The 17,065-nt window shown below is 42.2% G+C and overlaps 1 protein-coding gene across 1 annotated transcript in view; it reads left to right on the top strand.

Moving 5' to 3' along the window:
- The window catches only part of PPAT (phosphoribosyl pyrophosphate amidotransferase), a 43,838-nt gene extending 27,630 nt beyond the window's left edge, over positions 1 to 16,208 (top strand). Inside the window, exons 5-11 of the mRNA XM_089669287.1 lie at positions 5,223 to 5,365; positions 8,653 to 8,725; positions 10,898 to 11,052; positions 13,591 to 13,718; positions 13,800 to 14,021; positions 14,302 to 14,422; positions 15,719 to 16,208. Coding sequence (XP_089525413.1) covers positions 5,223 to 5,365; positions 8,653 to 8,725; positions 10,898 to 11,052; positions 13,591 to 13,718; positions 13,800 to 14,021; positions 14,302 to 14,422; positions 15,719 to 15,894 — 1,018 coding nt within the window. The 3' untranslated portion in view covers positions 15,895 to 16,208. The remainder of the gene's footprint in view (positions 1 to 5,222; positions 5,366 to 8,652; positions 8,726 to 10,897; positions 11,053 to 13,590; positions 13,719 to 13,799; positions 14,022 to 14,301; positions 14,423 to 15,718) is intronic.
- Positions 16,209 to 17,065: the final 857 nt, after the last annotated feature.

Genomic DNA, 17,065 nt, shown 5'->3' with positions numbered 1-17,065 from the left:
TGGTAAAGCTACTGAACTGGCAGCAGAACTTTTGTGAATGTGCTCCAGGACTTTAAGAAGAGTCATACTGCCAGGAAAGTGACACAAATACTTTATTCCTATTCCATCCCAGCACTGCATTTTTTTTTTTTTTGTAAAATGACGTGTTTGTCACTTTTTTTAAATTATTTCTTTAGTGTGTTGAGGCCCATAAGTCAATGGCAACGCATAAAAATGCTTATAACGTGCATGTCAATGTGTTGGCAACAGGTATAAAGGGGCATTTAATGGTTAACCCTATATGCTTCAAATTCTAAATTAAAAAAATGCATGTCAACACACAAGTATAGATCTATATTGACCCTAAAGCAGACATTGGGGGAAATGATCCCTATCCGATTTAAATTAAATCTGCCGCAAAAGGAGGCGTGGCTCGGCGCATGGAGCGAGAGCAGTGACACTGCACAGCTCCCGGACCTCCGCTGCAGGCTCCCTCTCTCCTTCACGGGCGCTGCCATATAATCCCCATGGGGAGGAATCAACACTGGACCCCTCGGAGAGCAACAGGAAGCCAGTCCGGCGGTGACATGAGCCAGGTCGTGACCCGATCCGTGGCCTTGGATACAGGGATCCATCGGGGCTCTCTCTCTCCTTCTGGGGACCCTGATCTGCAGGCTCAGGGCACACAGAACACGCAGCCCCTCCCCAGCATCTCTCTGCTCTGAGGATGTCTGGGATCTGCAGTCCCACATGAAATCCCTGCACTCCTATCTGAAATCCCTTCCTACAAATGCAGATTTTGAGCTTTATGTGAAACTTATTGAAAGCACATACAAGCAGGAAATTTCTGATCTTAAGACATTTGTGTTCATATGGAAGAGATTGAAAATACCGCTGACGGTCTGTGTAACTCTTTACAAACCCACGAAGAGCCCTGAACTCCTATACGGTTCTTATACAACAGCTCATGTACCAACAAGATGACATTGAGAATAGGAACCGCCGTAACAATATCCATATCGGGTATACTCGAATCCGTTGAACCTAAAGATTTGGTCGCAGCAGTTACCGCCATCTTCAATCAACTGCTCCAACAACCTAAAGACACCCATATTGAGTTAGACCGCGTACATTGCACACTGGGCCCCAGGAATCTTGACCCATCTTTTGTCAGTGATACCCTATGCAGGGTCCACTACTTTAAGGTCAAGGACGCCATTATGCGTGTGGCTAGCACGCAGGACACCATCCTCTTTAATGAAGTGCCAGTGATGCTCCTTCCTGACCTTTCCCGCCAGACTCTGGCTATGCGCAGGGCTCTGCGCCCTCACTCAGATGTTGCAGGAGAGGCATGTCCGCTATCAGTGGCGGTTCCCGTTTCAACTTCATGCCTCCCAAAACAGTAAATCTTCTCAATTCCGCACCCTTGGGGACTTACCTACATTTCTTGGTGTGTTCGAGCTACCTCAGGTGTCCCTCCCGGATTGGCCCTTTCAACTACCAACCCCTGGCCTTCCATTCCCCTCTTCCTGGCAGCGGTCTGATCGCAAGAAGAAGCGTTCCAGATCTTCCTTCCAAAAGTTCCCAGAGGGATGACGCCCTATCAGCGTGAATTGGGAGGTTTTTCCTTTTCCTCCTCTTCCTACAGGTTTTGCACATGCTGTTGGTTACTTCTGTTAGATCTGTGCCTTATATTTGTACCTGTTGGTCTTTTTTTAGGTTCTTGGGCTGTGGCCTGCGGCTGGTCCCTGGGATTCGCCACCACCATTTGCCGTGACGGACAGGGACGCCTTCGGCCCTAGTCTCAGGGGCTATAGGCCCTTCCTTTATTTGTTTCATCCTCACCCCATCATTGCCATGCTCTGCTTATGTTTGTTGGGGGTGGGGGCCTATTTTCTCATGCCTGTTTGAGAAATTATTGAATGTTTTGTAGAGGGGGTCGCCCTCACCTGAGGGTGACCTCCCTCAAGTTATCATTTGCCTGTGGGAGGCCTGGGTCGGGATCGGATACATGCCCCTTTGACATTCCCCACCTAGGCCTTCAGTGTATTACGCAGTGTCACACTGTATGTTTGTTCTCCCTCAACCAACTATGACTCCAATTAAATTTTCCTCTAATTGTAGGGGCTTTAACACTCCGGAGAGGCGGAGCCAGATGCTCTACCATTTCCATAGATGAACGCAGATTTTGTTACTCCAGGAGACTCCTTTTCGCTCCGATGGTATCCCAGCCCTCCACAACCGTTACTATACTCAGTGGTATAATAGTACTAATCCGCAGGCTAGGTCTAGGGGGGTCTCGGTGGCCTTGGACTCCCTAATCGATCCAACTGGTCACTACCTCTTTCTTAAATTGAAATACCAAAATTTTGTTTTTACAGTGGTGAATATTTATGCTCCCAATATAGATCAGGCTCGGTTTCTGGCGTCGGTCCTCTCCAGGCTGTCTGCTTTTAGGGGACCCTGTTTCATCGTCAGAGGGGACTTTAACGTAGCTCTTTCTCCAGATTTGGACACTTCAGGTAAATCTTCTCTATCCTTATCAGCCTTATCTCAACTTAAGTCGCGTTTGCATGACTTACACCTGGTGGATGTTTGCGCATCCAACATCCTTCGGAATGAGACTATAGTTATTACTCTGCGGCTCATGCATCATACAGTCATATAGACTATTTCTTTGTTTCCCAGTCTTTTCTAGATTGTCCTATTTCATCATCTCAGTCATTTCTTATGGTCAGACCACGCCCCAGTCCATCTTACGATACAGGATCAACCGTCTTTGCGTCGCTTTTCGTGGCGCTTGAACGATACCCTACTCAGATTCTCTGTATTGCGGAGGTTGTGAAGACTATCCAGGACTTTATTCTGGACCACACTTCGGACACTACCGGCCCTCTTAACCAATGGGAGACCCTCAAATGTGTTCTTAGAGGGGTTTTTATTAAGCATGGCTCTCGCTTGAAAAATGCTCGTATGACGGAGATGCGTCGTTTATTGTTGCACAAACGTACGTTGGTCCCAGTGCTTGCGGTGCACCTCTCTCTCGTAGAGATTTACTCCAACTACTAGATTCCTCCTCCCTTGCACGAGACAAAGCACGCAACACTAATTACTCCCTAGCTAACAAATGTGGTCCGCACCTGGCGCATATCCGAAGGGATTTGGCTTCATGGGGCGCTTCAGCCCTGCCCTGGTTCGGCCGCATCAACACCCTCAAGATGGGATACTTTGCCTAAGCTTCTATACATTTTTCAGACTGTACCGATCACTGTCCATAGAAGGTTTTTCCTTTCATTACGCTACCTTTTGATTAGATTAATTTGGCACCGCGGGTTTTCCAGGTTAAAACATAGGTTACTGACTTATCCGAAACTCAAGGGTGGAGTGGGTTTACCAGACTTTGAGTGTTACTACCGAGCCATGTTACTAGCCCGGATGCTTGATTGGTTTCCCAGACTCCTCTGTAAAGCCTCTTGTATGATTGAACAAGATCTTTCTCAGGTTGATCTTCGGGCATTACCATGGGGGTATGATTGGGAATATCTACGTTTTCCTGGCTTGTCCCCTTTGACTTTAGCTGTTATACAGTTGTGGTATAAACAAGGCATAATTACTCTTGTATCCTCCGATCCCTCTCTCTTATCACCGCTATTTAATAACCACGCTCTTCCTCAGGGGTTTGGCTCTTCTGTCATTGGAACCTTCACACATGCTACCTGGCCTGTGGCTCAGGACTTTATCTGCCCCCAATCGGGTCTTCCGCTCCTTCAGGGTGGGTCTAGGGATTGGTTAACCACTCTACATCTATCCTCCTTTTGCAAGCTCTTGCACTCTTCCTCCAACATTCTTCGCTCACTTTCTGAGATTGAACGACTGCATTCCCTCTCTGAACCACCGAGACACGTCCTAGCTTCTCTCTATAAAGTGCTCCACAATGCTCTTCATGCTGTACTCCCTCCCTACACTAAGGCATGGGCTCGTGACCTAGGTAAGGACATTTTGGCTGAAGATTGGTCCATGTCGTTCCACTTTACTCATAAATCGTCTGTTTCTTGCTACTCACAAGAAAAGAATTTTAAGCTTTCTTTCTCGATGGTACAGGGATCCCCTCTCCCTACACAATCTTTCCTTCTACACCTGATCTTTGTTGGTGCTGTAATAGAGATGTTGGTACACAGCTCCACATTTGGTGGGATTGTGATCAAATACAACCCTTCTGGTGACAAGTTTTTGCTGTTTATAACCTGGTCTACGGTGAGTCCTTGGCCCCTTAGCCAGAAATTGCCCTTCAATCTATACTACCGGGCTCACGGGCAGCACAGAAGAAAAGTCTGTTGCGCTTCTTTCTGTCTGCGGCCCGCCAATTGATACTCCTCTTTTGGAAAATGGCTTACCCCCCCCCCCCCCTCCTTTTCCAATGTGGTTCTCTGTGCTTAATGATACCATGTGTATTGAGGAAATGCTGGCGTTTACCAATGATACCTATGATAAACATAAGTTGCTCCTTTTCCAATGTGGTTCTCTGTGCTTAATGATACCATGTGTATTGAGGAAATGCTGGCGTTTACCAATGATACCTATGATAAACATAAGTTGCTGTGGTCGATCTGGCTCCATTTCTCCTCCTCTACGACTCTCCAAGATGTGTTCCCCTGTTGCACTCTAGTTAAGCCGTGTTCCCACAACCAATTTTCATTTTGGCTTATCCTCCGGTTTGACACTACCTTCCGTGCCGAGAGGCGGGCAGCGGGGTCGCTACAGTGAGATTCGGTTGAGGAACCACCCTACTGTGGCTTTCTAATGTCCCCGTCTCCCAACTCCCTCTATTTTCCTTTTCTTTTTTTTTTTTAGTTGTATGGAGTTCTTATAGTGTTTCAGACATTCCGCCCAGGGATACCCTGCTGATACTCATGTTATACCTCCGTAATATAAGATATTGATCCTTTCCTCTAGCAATTTTACTGCTTCATTTTCTTACATCCATATGGATCATAACCTCATCTGTGATGGGTTTTTTTTTTTGTTGTTTACTTGTACATGTTCTGTTTACATCTCATATTATGTCTGTTAAATTTATGCAAAACAATAAAGACACGTTTGCCTTTAAATCTGCCGCAAAAATAATTACTTGGAACCAGCTTTTCATAGCCAAGGAAAATAGTTCTTCATAGATGTAGACATGGGGCAAAGCTGTGTGCATGTTTGAGTTATTGCGTTACTCTCAATGTCTTTGTTTATTTTAGAATCCGGAACTTGATGAATGAGACTCCAACATCCTACTCCTTGCTCGTTATGCACAATGACGTCATCTATGCTGTACGAGACCCCTACGGCAACAGACCTCTGTGCATTGGGAGGCTCATCTCGGTGAACTATGAAGAAAAAGGTAATTTATTTGCAAGCATCTTCAACCCCACAATACCACAGCTTATATCATGCCCAGTTTAAATTGAACTTGTTAGCCTTTATAGGCCTTACTTTTGTATGTCAAGCCAAAAACATCTTAAGATGTAGATAGAATGTGGAAGGATTTTATGGCTCTCCAGAGCCCCATTAGAGTATTCCCTTCACTTTCTATTCCAGGGAGGTTGGTTTTACGAGACAAAAAAGGAAATCTGCAACACACTATCTGATGTAATAGCTCTTGGAGATTTTTCTTCATTGCTCATGTGGTTTGTCACCTGGACATGACGTCAACAGTTTTCTAGGCCACCCAAAAGATAAAGTGAAAAACATTGATTATCTCGTTACAATGGCATCTTAAAGTGGATAGGATATATTGGGCAGCAAGTGAACATGTTTTCCCTGAAGTGTTGAAAGCAGAAGAAAGGGTAAGCGTAAGGATGCTAGTGACTTTAACAAGGGCCAAATTGCAAAGGGTACAATTGGGCAACAGGGTTATAGGCGACCAAGGGTCATTGGTGCACATGGGTAACAAAGGCTGGCCTGTGTAGTCCAATACAATAGAAGATCTGCTATAGCTCAGATAGCTGGAAAAGTTAAATAAGTAGTTCACCTTTCATAACACCCATATACAGGGTGTAGCATGTTATGAAATGACCGGCCCCTGCTGTCCTGTAGTGCGCAAACAATGCTGCTTCGAAATCTCAAATAGTGTTATCAGCCCTGTTCATTTCACCCTTGTGAACTGCAGAGCACCTCCTCCATATTACATAGGTGAGGTGAAGGTGATCCCAATTCCCTTCTACAATAGGGTGACAACACTACTTCTCCATTGATGCAGCATGAAGAGTGAGCGTTGTCACCCTAGTACAGGTGGTGTATTACTGGCAGGATCACCAGATGAAAAAACAATCTTAATGCAGCCAGCACATGGCCAGGATAGCTCTAATATTCGTATTCTTGGGTTTTAGTGCACTTTTTTCAAACCATCTAGTTCTGTCTTGCTTTTGGAGCCCTTAAAATGTCACCATTTTTAACAATCGTGTTTTCATACAGTTTTAGCCAAGTTGAAAGGACACCAAGGCACAGTGTTACTTGCTGATATGTGACCTTCATGGTGTTGGGTTGTTTTATTTCACTTTAATCTTATCTCCTTTTTGCTTTAAACAAATTGTTCAGCATTTCACTAGAACAAACTTCAGTTTACCAATAGCAAGCTACTCTCTGCTCTAGGCCCTGGGACACCAATGCAGTTGTGACCATGGAATGGCTCAGCCAGCTCGGATGTGTGCTTATCCTCTTCAGCTTGTTTGTGGAATGGTTTGTCAGGACAGCTGTACTATAAATGGGAATTGGACTGGGACGGGATGGGGATCGGTAAACTGTGTTGTGCAGGGGATAGGTGGGGAGGAGGATAGGTGGATTATGGGAGAGGGGAGAGATGTGAAGGGGATAAGTGGACTGGGGGGGGGGGGGGAATCTGATAGGTGAATTTTGTCTGTTTGTGAGATAGATACGTGAAAGGGATTAGTGTACTGGAAAAGATGATTTGCCATTTTCTCTAGTTATAGGGCAGGAACATTGCCAATAATAGGGTTTTAGGAGTTTTTTTGGGGTTCATAATTCCAAAAACAAGCTTCAGAGGTAAATATTTAGTCATTCATTTTAGGTATTTAAGTTATGATGGCTTTCTTTTGTTAGGTTTCTGCACCACAATCAGATTTTCTAGACTACTGAAAAGTATATGAAGGAGTAGGAGTCTTACTTTTAAGGTCCTAAACTGGTAATAGCCAAAGGTTGGAAAAAAGGGCCACGTGCAGCTCAGCAAATGCCTAGAGATGAGCCTGCGGTGGGGCTTATTAACTTTGCTCTTTAGCCGTCTTATTAGAATGTCAAGTCAAACATGTAGGAGTTGAAGTCTGAAGCAGAGTAGTTGTGTGATGCTTGACAACTATAAAGGCTCATGTACACTGGATGTCATGTACACTGGATGTCATGTACACTGGATGTCACGTACACTGGATGTCACGTACACTGGATGTCACGTACACTGGATGTCACGTACACTGGATGTCACGTACACTGGATGTCACGTACACTGGATGTCACGTACACTGGATGTCACGTACACTGGATGTCACGTACACTGGATGTCACGTACACTGGATGTCACGTACACTGGATGTCACGTACACTGGATGTCACGTACACTGGATGTCACGTACACTGGATGTCACGTACACTGGATGTCACGTACACTGGATGTCACGTACACTGGATGTCACGTACACTGGATGTCACGTACACTGGATGTCACGTACACTGGATGTCACGTACACTGGATGTCACGTACACTGGATGTCACGTACACTGGATGTCACGTACACTGGATGTCACGTACACTGGATGTCACGTACACTGGATGTCACGTACACTGGATGTCACGTACACTGGATGTCACGTACACTGGATGTCACGTACACTGGATGTCACGTACACTGGATGTCACGTACACTGGATGTCACGAGCAAGGGTGTTCGGTGGAGCTTTGCAAATGCCCAGTGTGCATGATGCCTACAATACAGCTGGGGAAATAAATGAAAGGATAAGTTCCCCTTTTGTAAACTGTTACACCCATATTCAGGGTGTAACATATTTATGAAAAAACTGGCCCCCACTCCCCCCTTTTTTGACAGCTAGCGGGGGATCTTCCCCGCTAGCTGTCACAATTTTAAAAAAAAAACCATGTTTGACATCACTCATTTACAGTATTCTGTGAATGGGAAAATCTACAAGTTCAGACATCCTTTGTGGACGAGCGCTGTGGTAGTTAATTGATTCTTCCTGTCCATGTGTATCTGCTTGCCCGTACTAGGACACCTTTATACTGACAAGCCCGCAGGAGTCCTACATGGTACCAGTGATCTGACTGCTGGTGCAATGCGTTAATCTCCCAAAACAAATGGTAAATGCACTTTTTTTTTTTTTTTCTGGTAAAGTGCATTTATTTTGTTAAAAGGTGAACTTAGCCACTCCGATTGCTTGTACAAGAGAACCCATCAGATAACTAGTAAAAATACTGATTTTAAAATATAAAAAAATGCCAGAAATGGCTTGGTGCTGAAGTGGTTAAATGTCCATCCTACAGGCACGGGTAAATAAGACTCTTCATACATGTGACTGATTGTGATCAGTCAGTTTTGATGTACTGCATTTGCAGATTGTTTTCCTAAATTAATAACGTGGTTTTTTTTTTTGTTTTTTTTTTAGCAAAAAATCCATCTGAGACCGAGGGCTGGGTGGTCTCCTCTGAATCCTGTAGCTTTTTGTCTATTGGTGCTGAGTAAGTTTTAGTATATAATTTGTACGCAATTAAGTGCATGAGCCAAACTATAAGACTGGTGAAAAACATGTGACAAATGTCTGGGGCAGCTTCAGAAACCTTCAAAAAAAACTGTAGAATATATTTTTATAGCAATTTGGTGTCCCTGAACTGTAAATTGGTAGGATGGTTTGACACTTCTGATCAGGTCTTAATTTGCAACAAATTTCACTTTCATACATTTTGTCCAATTAAATGAGCTAGTTTTGGTAATATTTAGATATTTGTTTTATGCAAGATCCCACATGATACTAGGACTGGAGTGGTTATGGATGAAATCCAATGACTGATTTTGTAACCTCATGTTACAAAAGACACATTGGAGACCGCTTCTGCCAATTTGTACACAGGGGGAACATGTGATATCAAATTGATGTGTTCACATTGCTTCTAATGTTGCTACATTAAGACCACTGTGCAGAAAGTCATAACACTTATCCTCACGCTTACATTAAACTAACCTTGATAATTCCTCACACTTAACAACCTTAATAAAGGCTGGTGCTGAAAGGTGTGTTTTTTTTTTTTTGTTTTTTTTTCTGTTTTACCTTCATATATTCTATGCATGAAGGTTAAAAAACAAACTGTACTTGCCTGAGCTCCATCCCAGTCCAGCAACGTACACAAGAGCCTCTGCTCTCTGGGGACTCTCCCTCTACCATCCGTCGCAGCCATTGAGGAGGTGGGGACCAGACTGCGGTTCTGTGTGAATGGACACGCACAGCACCAGCTTGGGAAAGAGCCTGCTTGGTTGCTCCCATACCAAGCTGCTTGTTCTGGGGGCACTCTGCAGGAGTGAGGGGCCAGGAGCTCTGTCCAGGGACCCAAGGAGGATTGGGGTTGCTCTGTTCAAAACCACTGCACAGAGCAGGTAAGTATAACTTTTTTTGGTTTTTATATTTTTTTTTTATTTTAACCACTTCCAGTCCTGACACTTTCACCCCCTTACTGTTCAGGCCAATTTTCAGCTATTGTATCACACTTTGAATGACAATTGTGTGGTCATGCAACACTGTACCCATATGAATTAGCATTTTTTGATACAGATAAAACGTTAGGTGGTATTTATTCACCACTGGGATTTTACATTTTTTGCTATATAAATGAAAAAGTCCAAACCTTTTTGAAAATTTTTTTATAAAATTTTGCAAATCTTTCTTCATAAATCTTGGCCAAAATGTATTCCGCTATCTTTAGTAAAAAAAAATGAAATAACCCTAATTGGTTTATAACCAAAAATAATTTTTACAAAAAAGTTTTGCTTTTTGTTTTTTAGTTTGTTTTTTTCTTTCTCTTTTTTTAACATACTGTCATCCTAGCAGTAGTGTCACCATAGTGACACTGTACTACTTGTGGGGGATGATTATTTTTTGGTTTTTTACACTGATTGCTTTTACACCCATACAGGTTGTAAAAGCAATAATTTCTCCTCTCTGGCTGCATTCTTGCAGCCATTGAGAAATACTGAGAGCTGTGATTGGTCATAGCTTGTCACATGGTACAAGGCTGGTGTGAATAGCCTTGTACCATGTGACCTTTGTGATCATTCACAGATTTCACAAGTAGTAAGCAATGATGTCAGCAAGTGATCACTGGGGGGTTCCCAGGGAGCGCGCACAGGCAAAGAATGCGGGAGGACGTTTATAAACGGCCACCCGCTCCTGCATTGCTCCCTTCCGGCCATTTCTGTACATGGGCCGCATGGGAAGTGGTTAATATCACTTCAAGATTAAATCCAAATAAAAGCAAATTACCAATGAATGTATGTATGCATTCATTTAAAAAAGTGGGGTTTTTTGTTTTTGTTTTTTTTTTAAAATGCAGAAGTACATAACTTGCATTTTTATCAGCTTGTTGTGACACCCTGTACAGAAACTGTACTAGGGGTTGGTGTTCTGATATATTTAGGTGTGCTGTATCTACATGTCCTGACAAGCAATGCTAACTGGAGGGGAGAGCAATGGGAATAATGGGATCAGCAGCACATGAATGAGCCAATTTCCCTGCGGAATCCCAGGTTATACACATCTGAACTGGCACCTAAAATATCTGTACTGAATGTTCTTTCTTGCACAGCTTGCAACATGTGCCATGTCCATCTAGTTGACTAGAAATCTATCTGCACATTCCTAGATATTACAGAGAAGTATTGCCTGGAGAAATTGTGAAAATTACTCAGACTGGGATCCAAACACTGGATATTGTTCCCAGACATAAAGAGAAGGACCCTTCTGCATTCTGTATATTTGAATATGTTTACTTTGCACGACCAGACTCCATTTTTGAAGGTAGGCCATGGTTAATGGTTTCCTTTCCTGTGGTACTGGGTAAACTGTTAATATTGTATTGTAATGAATGGTGTTGAGTCATTTGTTGGGGAAAAATGTTTTTATTGTGTTGGTGTGTGCATATGGTTTATTTATTTTCAACAAACTTTTAACCACCTTAATACCGGGCATTTTCATCCCCTTCCTTTACAACATATAAAGTGTTTTGAAACTTACTGTGTGTAATAATTTGGAACAGTGCATTGTAAGTTTTTTATGTTTAAAAAAATACTGTTATTAGGTTTGTTCAATAAAATTTGAATTTTACTCTTAATAGTTGATAACATGAGAATTATGCTGGCTATTATTTACATCAATTATTTAGGTCAATGAGAAAAATCTAATTTGCATAATAATTTGGAATAGGGTGTATATATTTTTTAACAGAGGCCCTATAGAATAAAATGGTGGGTTTTGCTAATTTTTTTTGTCACATGGTATTTGCATCGGTTTTTCGAACGCACTTTTTTTTTTTTTTTATAAACTTTAAAGAATTTTAATGCACACAAGCACAATATAATACCCACATTTTGGTAAAATATATGAAATATGGTGTTGCACCAAGTAAATGGATACCAAACATGTCACGCTTTAAAATTGCGCACTCTTATGGAATGGTGCCAAACTATGGTATTTAAAAATCCCCATAGACGCTTTATAAGCCTTTTACAGGTTACCAGTTTAGCATTCGATGAGATCTGGTGCTAGAATTATTGCTCTTACTCTGACATTTGTGGCGATCTCACATGTGTGGTGCAATTGCTGTTTGCATATGAGACCAATGTGTGCGTTCGGCTTTGCACGTGAGCATGGGGGACAGGGTGCTTTACATTTTTTTTTTTTTTTGTGCACTGTACACTGTGACAGATGGTTTTTGTACACTGTGATAAATGTTAACACATGTTTGTGGGACACTGTGATATGTTGACATGTGGACAGGGACAAGTGTGGGATGGCTGCAGATCTGTGTAACTGATCAATAAAATCATCAGCTGTCAGTTTGCAGCATTCCCCCCCCGAGCTCTCAGAGGGAAAGGGTTACAGAGACGTGTCTGACATTCGGAGATGGCTGTGATTGGACAATCGGAGAGCCCATATCCCGATCTGTAATGTGCTGTGTTCTGAGGAGTGTACAGGAGTGTTCTGAGGGACGTACTGGATCATCCACTCAGAAAGGGAAAGCTTCCAGCTGGCCGTTTATGTACATTGGTCAGATGGGAGGTGGTTAAACTCTTCAAATTGGGGCATACAGTAGATATCCTTTTGAGGAGTGTGATCCATCAAGTGCAGGTGTCCAAATACGGCTGATAATTCCAGATTTAAAGTGTTACTAAACCCAGGACCCTGCATTCACTATTTCTGGTCTCCCACAGTACACAGCACTGGTTAAAGCTTGTATGAGTTTTCATTCCCCTATAGGAGGATGTAGAACCCCTGACCTTTCTGGACAATGCTAATTGGCCCTGTGCTGATCACATGCATCCTCCCCAGAAGAATAAAAAAAAAAACCTCTAGCACCAAACTGAGCATGTCCAGAGTGACTCCAAACCTCTGTTCTATTGGGAGATATTTAGGGGACCATGCAAGAGGGGTAGGATCAGAGAAGAGGATCAAACCTCCTTTTTCACAATGTGGAAACTTAGCCCCTTAGGTTCCACAGTGAGTTTAACAAGAATGCTTTCCTGCATATACAGACTGATTTTACTGTTGTGGGTTTAGTAACACTAACTTTTTGCTTGGCAGAATTGGTTACTTGAGGAACACTGTTCAATGGTGGTCTAGGTACCCACTGTTCAATACAAAGTAACAGAGGGAAAACTTGTGATTTAAGATTGGTAGCACACTTTAGGATTTGACAATAAGCATCATTTGCTTAACCTTATGATCCCAGCAGATCACAAATCCAGGTAGATGTTTAATATTTTTCCTTCAAAACAAGTGGGTTGGTAGTAAATGGATATGTATCAAACAACATAATGATTGGACAGGATACTGTACGCTGCATAAATATATTTGGCTGTTGGGACCTACAGAAAACCATTCAGATTTTGAATTTATACTGTGGCCAAAATTACGAACACTTTTTTGGGAAGTGTAGGATTTGTGAAATTTGACCTGCTGTTTACTTTTAAAAGTGCTGAAACTCATGTTTATATCTGTTTATTACAAACTAAACAATTCCTACATTTATCCAAAAGTGTCATTAAAACTAATATAAAGGTCAGAGAACTCTGAGATGTGAATAATCTAAAATAAGAAACTGAATAGACGGACAAAGACTGTGACAACAAACAGTACTGAAATGACACCCACCGATATAGAAATGCATACCTTTACCTGGGTGTTGTCCTGATGAAGTACTTTGTGGCCCTAGAAGCTTCTGCATCCCCCCATTCTGATGTTAGGAGGAATACTTTACACATAATTCAATGAGCAGATAATGTACCCACCATACATCTTCCGTCTCCACAAAATCTGACTTTCTATGTTCCTTTACAGGACAGATGGTATATTCAGTAAGAAGGCGGTGTGGTCAGCAGTTGGCTATAGAAGCTCCAGTTGAAGCAGACCTAGTCAGCACTGTACCAGAGTCCGCAACTCCTGCAGCTTTGGGCTATGCTGAGAAGGTAATCATTCATGGTCTTTACATTTTCTTACCCCTTTCTTAATCAGAATATATGTGCTAAATTTATTTTCTAATTTTCCAGTGTGGCATTCAGTATGTTGAAGTACTTTGCAAAAATCGCTATATTGGCCGTACCTTCATTCAGCCAAACATGAGATTACGACAGCTTGGGGTTGCAAAAAAGTTTGGAGTCCTGTCAGATAACTTTGTTGGGAAAAGAGTAGTGCTGATAGATGATTCCATTGTGAGAGGGAACACCATCTCTCCTATCATTAAGCTGCTGAAGGATTCTGGAGCAAGTGAGGTGAGTGTGGGAGAAAATTTGAAGGAACATTTCATGAAGAGTGAGAACGTTGCATGATTTGACAGCTTCCACTGCTGACAATAGGGTGTGATTTTGAAACTATCAAATCGCATGACAATTCACACACGTGACCGGGGACTAAAAGTACATTGCAGTTGGCTCAATTTTTTTTTACCAGAAGTTGCTGACAGTTTTTTTTTTTTTTTTTCCCCTCCCCTCTTTCCTCCTTTAACACAATTGACCCTAAATGTCTCTCTCTTTTATATTTGAATCTGTCCAGGTGCATATTCGTGTGGCTTCCCCACCAATCAGATATCCCTGCTACATGGGCATTAACATTCCTACAAAAGAAGAGCTGATTGCAAATCGCCCAGAATTCAATGACTTGGCTGGCTACCTTGGTAAGCAAACCTTGAACTTTTTGTTGGCTGGATAATCTTGTGTGTTGGTTGACCAATCTCCTCCATCATTGGTAACTCAGTTCTACAGTTTTGGAATTCATTTGCTATACAGCGCACTCTGTGTGGCTTGTTCTGTAACGAATGATCACACAGCATTTATCTACTGCATATATACTAGGCATATATTATGATCATTACAGGTATGCACATGAAATCTATATGGATTAGATGGCACAACAAGCATTTAACAATGTAGTGCTTGATTTGAGTAATGCCTCTTTCATAAAGTGGTTGAAATTTTGCAGTTTTAGAGGTTTGTCAGAGAATCTTGTGCTGACAGGGCTTGGTGCTTTTAATTTAGCAGGTTTTTATCAAAGAAACATCTTTTTAAAACCACGCCATTGTAGTGGGTTTGTAGCCAACAGCAAAGGTAAATGTGATCATTTGTTTTATTGTGGATGGGCACCGGGGGAATGGAGCCACTGCCACTTTAATATTTTTTGTTTCAAGGTTCCAGTGGTAAGTTTTCTTACTGTGGTCTGTATCCTCCATCTTACAAGGCCATGAATTGGGTATCAGTCTCTTGCAAATGGACCTAGTTATCTGCTTATTATAAATGTATAGTTTGGGTTTATATTCATGGAGATCCTAAAAGACAGACCTGCATGTGATGGTAGAATACCAGAAATTCAGATTTTACGTATTATGTTTAATTGCCCCTTTTTTAAACTTGTATGTATGTGTTGTAATTCTATAGGTACATGAAGCAGGGTATTTTGGTTCACAATTATAAAAGTATATTATTTCAGGTACTTGTATAGCGCTGTCAATTTACGCAGCGCTTTACACATATATTGTACATTCACATCAGTCCCTAACCCTCAAGGGGTGTACAATCTAAGGTCCCTAACTTACATTCATACATACACATACTAGGGCCAATTTAGACAGGCTCCAATTAACCTACCAGCATTTGGAGTGTGGGAGGAAACCGGAGTACCCAGAGGAAACCCACGCAGGCACAGGGAGAACATGCAAACTCCAGGCAGGTGGTGACGTGGCTGGGATTCGAACCAACGACCCTAGTACTGCCAGGCGGAAGTGCTAACCATTTAGCCACTGTACTGTCCCATCTCTGTAAAGGGATCTTTGCAGTTCAGCAAGGATCCTGATTGCATTGAATGTCCAGGTAGCCACTAGAGAAAGCAATTGTGAAAGTATTAACAGCAAATGTGCCGGTCATATATTTATTCTAAGATTTTACAATGAAAGCTGACTTTGTTCTCTTCCTTCCAGGTGCTAACAGTGTGGTTTACTTGTCTGTGGAAGGATTAACCTCTGCAGTACGTGAGGGCATTAAATCCTTTAAAGACCAACAAAGCGGATTGAATGGCACAACGTCTCATCCATCTTCACGTGGCCACTGTACAGCTTGTCTCACAGGAGAATATCCAGTGGAACTCGAATGGTGAATTTCATCATCTTTGCATGATGTGACCTTTGTCACCTACTGGTCACCACTGGACGTTTTATTTATTTTATCTGAAGGACAGCTGCTTAAAAAAGCACCAATGCCAACCAAAAAAGATTTTTCCTATGCTGAAAAGTGCACAGAAAACACTTGGCCTTTTTTCATTTCTGTTCTGAAGACTTGACCACTTTACCTGTACAGTACGAATTGTCTGTGTGCTCTCTAGGTTTTTTTTCTATAGTGCAGACCATTTGCTTCTCCTTCCTTTGACCTGTAACCTCTGGGAGGCTGGCAATAAAACGTTTTCTACTTTTACTGAGGTCAGATATTTTTCTCTAGATTTCCAGATTGCCTGAATATCCAACATGAAGTATAAAATGCCACAAAGTTTGTGGCACACAACCTAGCATTACAATCAAATCTTGCTTTATCCACCAGTGTTAAACTAGTAACAGTATTTCATTTGGTGGGATGTGGGGGAGCTCTTGCCAAATCCCAGCTGGAAAAGACCAGGTGCTATGGCAGCACTATCTGCTGACCCAAGTAATTTTGAATTTAGATACTGTAACAAGCTCTGCAGAAGGCTGATGTAAGTTGCCCCGATCCCCCATGCAGGTTCTTGTCTAAATTTTTTATCCTTTTTGTAACACAAGGGAGGGGATTTACTAAAATTGGAGCATCTGTGAATAGTAACTAACAAGCTTCTAACTTCAACTTGGTCCATTAAGCTTTGACAATGAAACGTAGAGCTTGATAGTGGTGGTACAGTGGGTTTTCTTTCCTGCTGTTGGTGGTAGGCCAGTGCCCCTATTTGCCACTTGCATTGGGTGTCTCCCAATTTTATAAAGGTGAGTAAGCAGCCCTGTGCTTGTGGAATTTTTAGAGGAACACAGCATCCAATTAGACTCATACATTGGCTGCTAAACAATTAAAGTACAGGTGTACCTTGGTTTACGAGCGCCTCGGTTAATGTAATTTTCACTTTACAAATGAAAATCTATTGACCAGAATGCCTCGGTTAACAAATTTTTTCGTAACCGCAAGAGTAAAATATAAGTAGGTAAATATGGAGAATACTTGCAAAGTCCTGGTTTTAGCAGAGTCCAGTTGTCCAAGCAAGAAAACGTTGCTGTGGCTCTCTTGGGTGTTCTTTGGTTGATGGTAAAACGAGA

The sequence above is a fragment of the Staurois parvus genome, unplaced genomic scaffold, assembly GCF_062004578.1.
Source record: "Staurois parvus isolate SC_StPar_1 unplaced genomic scaffold, SC_StPar_1.0 ptg000071l, whole genome shotgun sequence".
Lineage (NCBI taxonomy): Eukaryota > Metazoa > Chordata > Amphibia > Anura > Ranidae > Staurois > Staurois parvus.
Note: the sequence above shows the minus strand (reverse complement) of the source record. Positions and strands in the feature narration are given on the sequence as shown.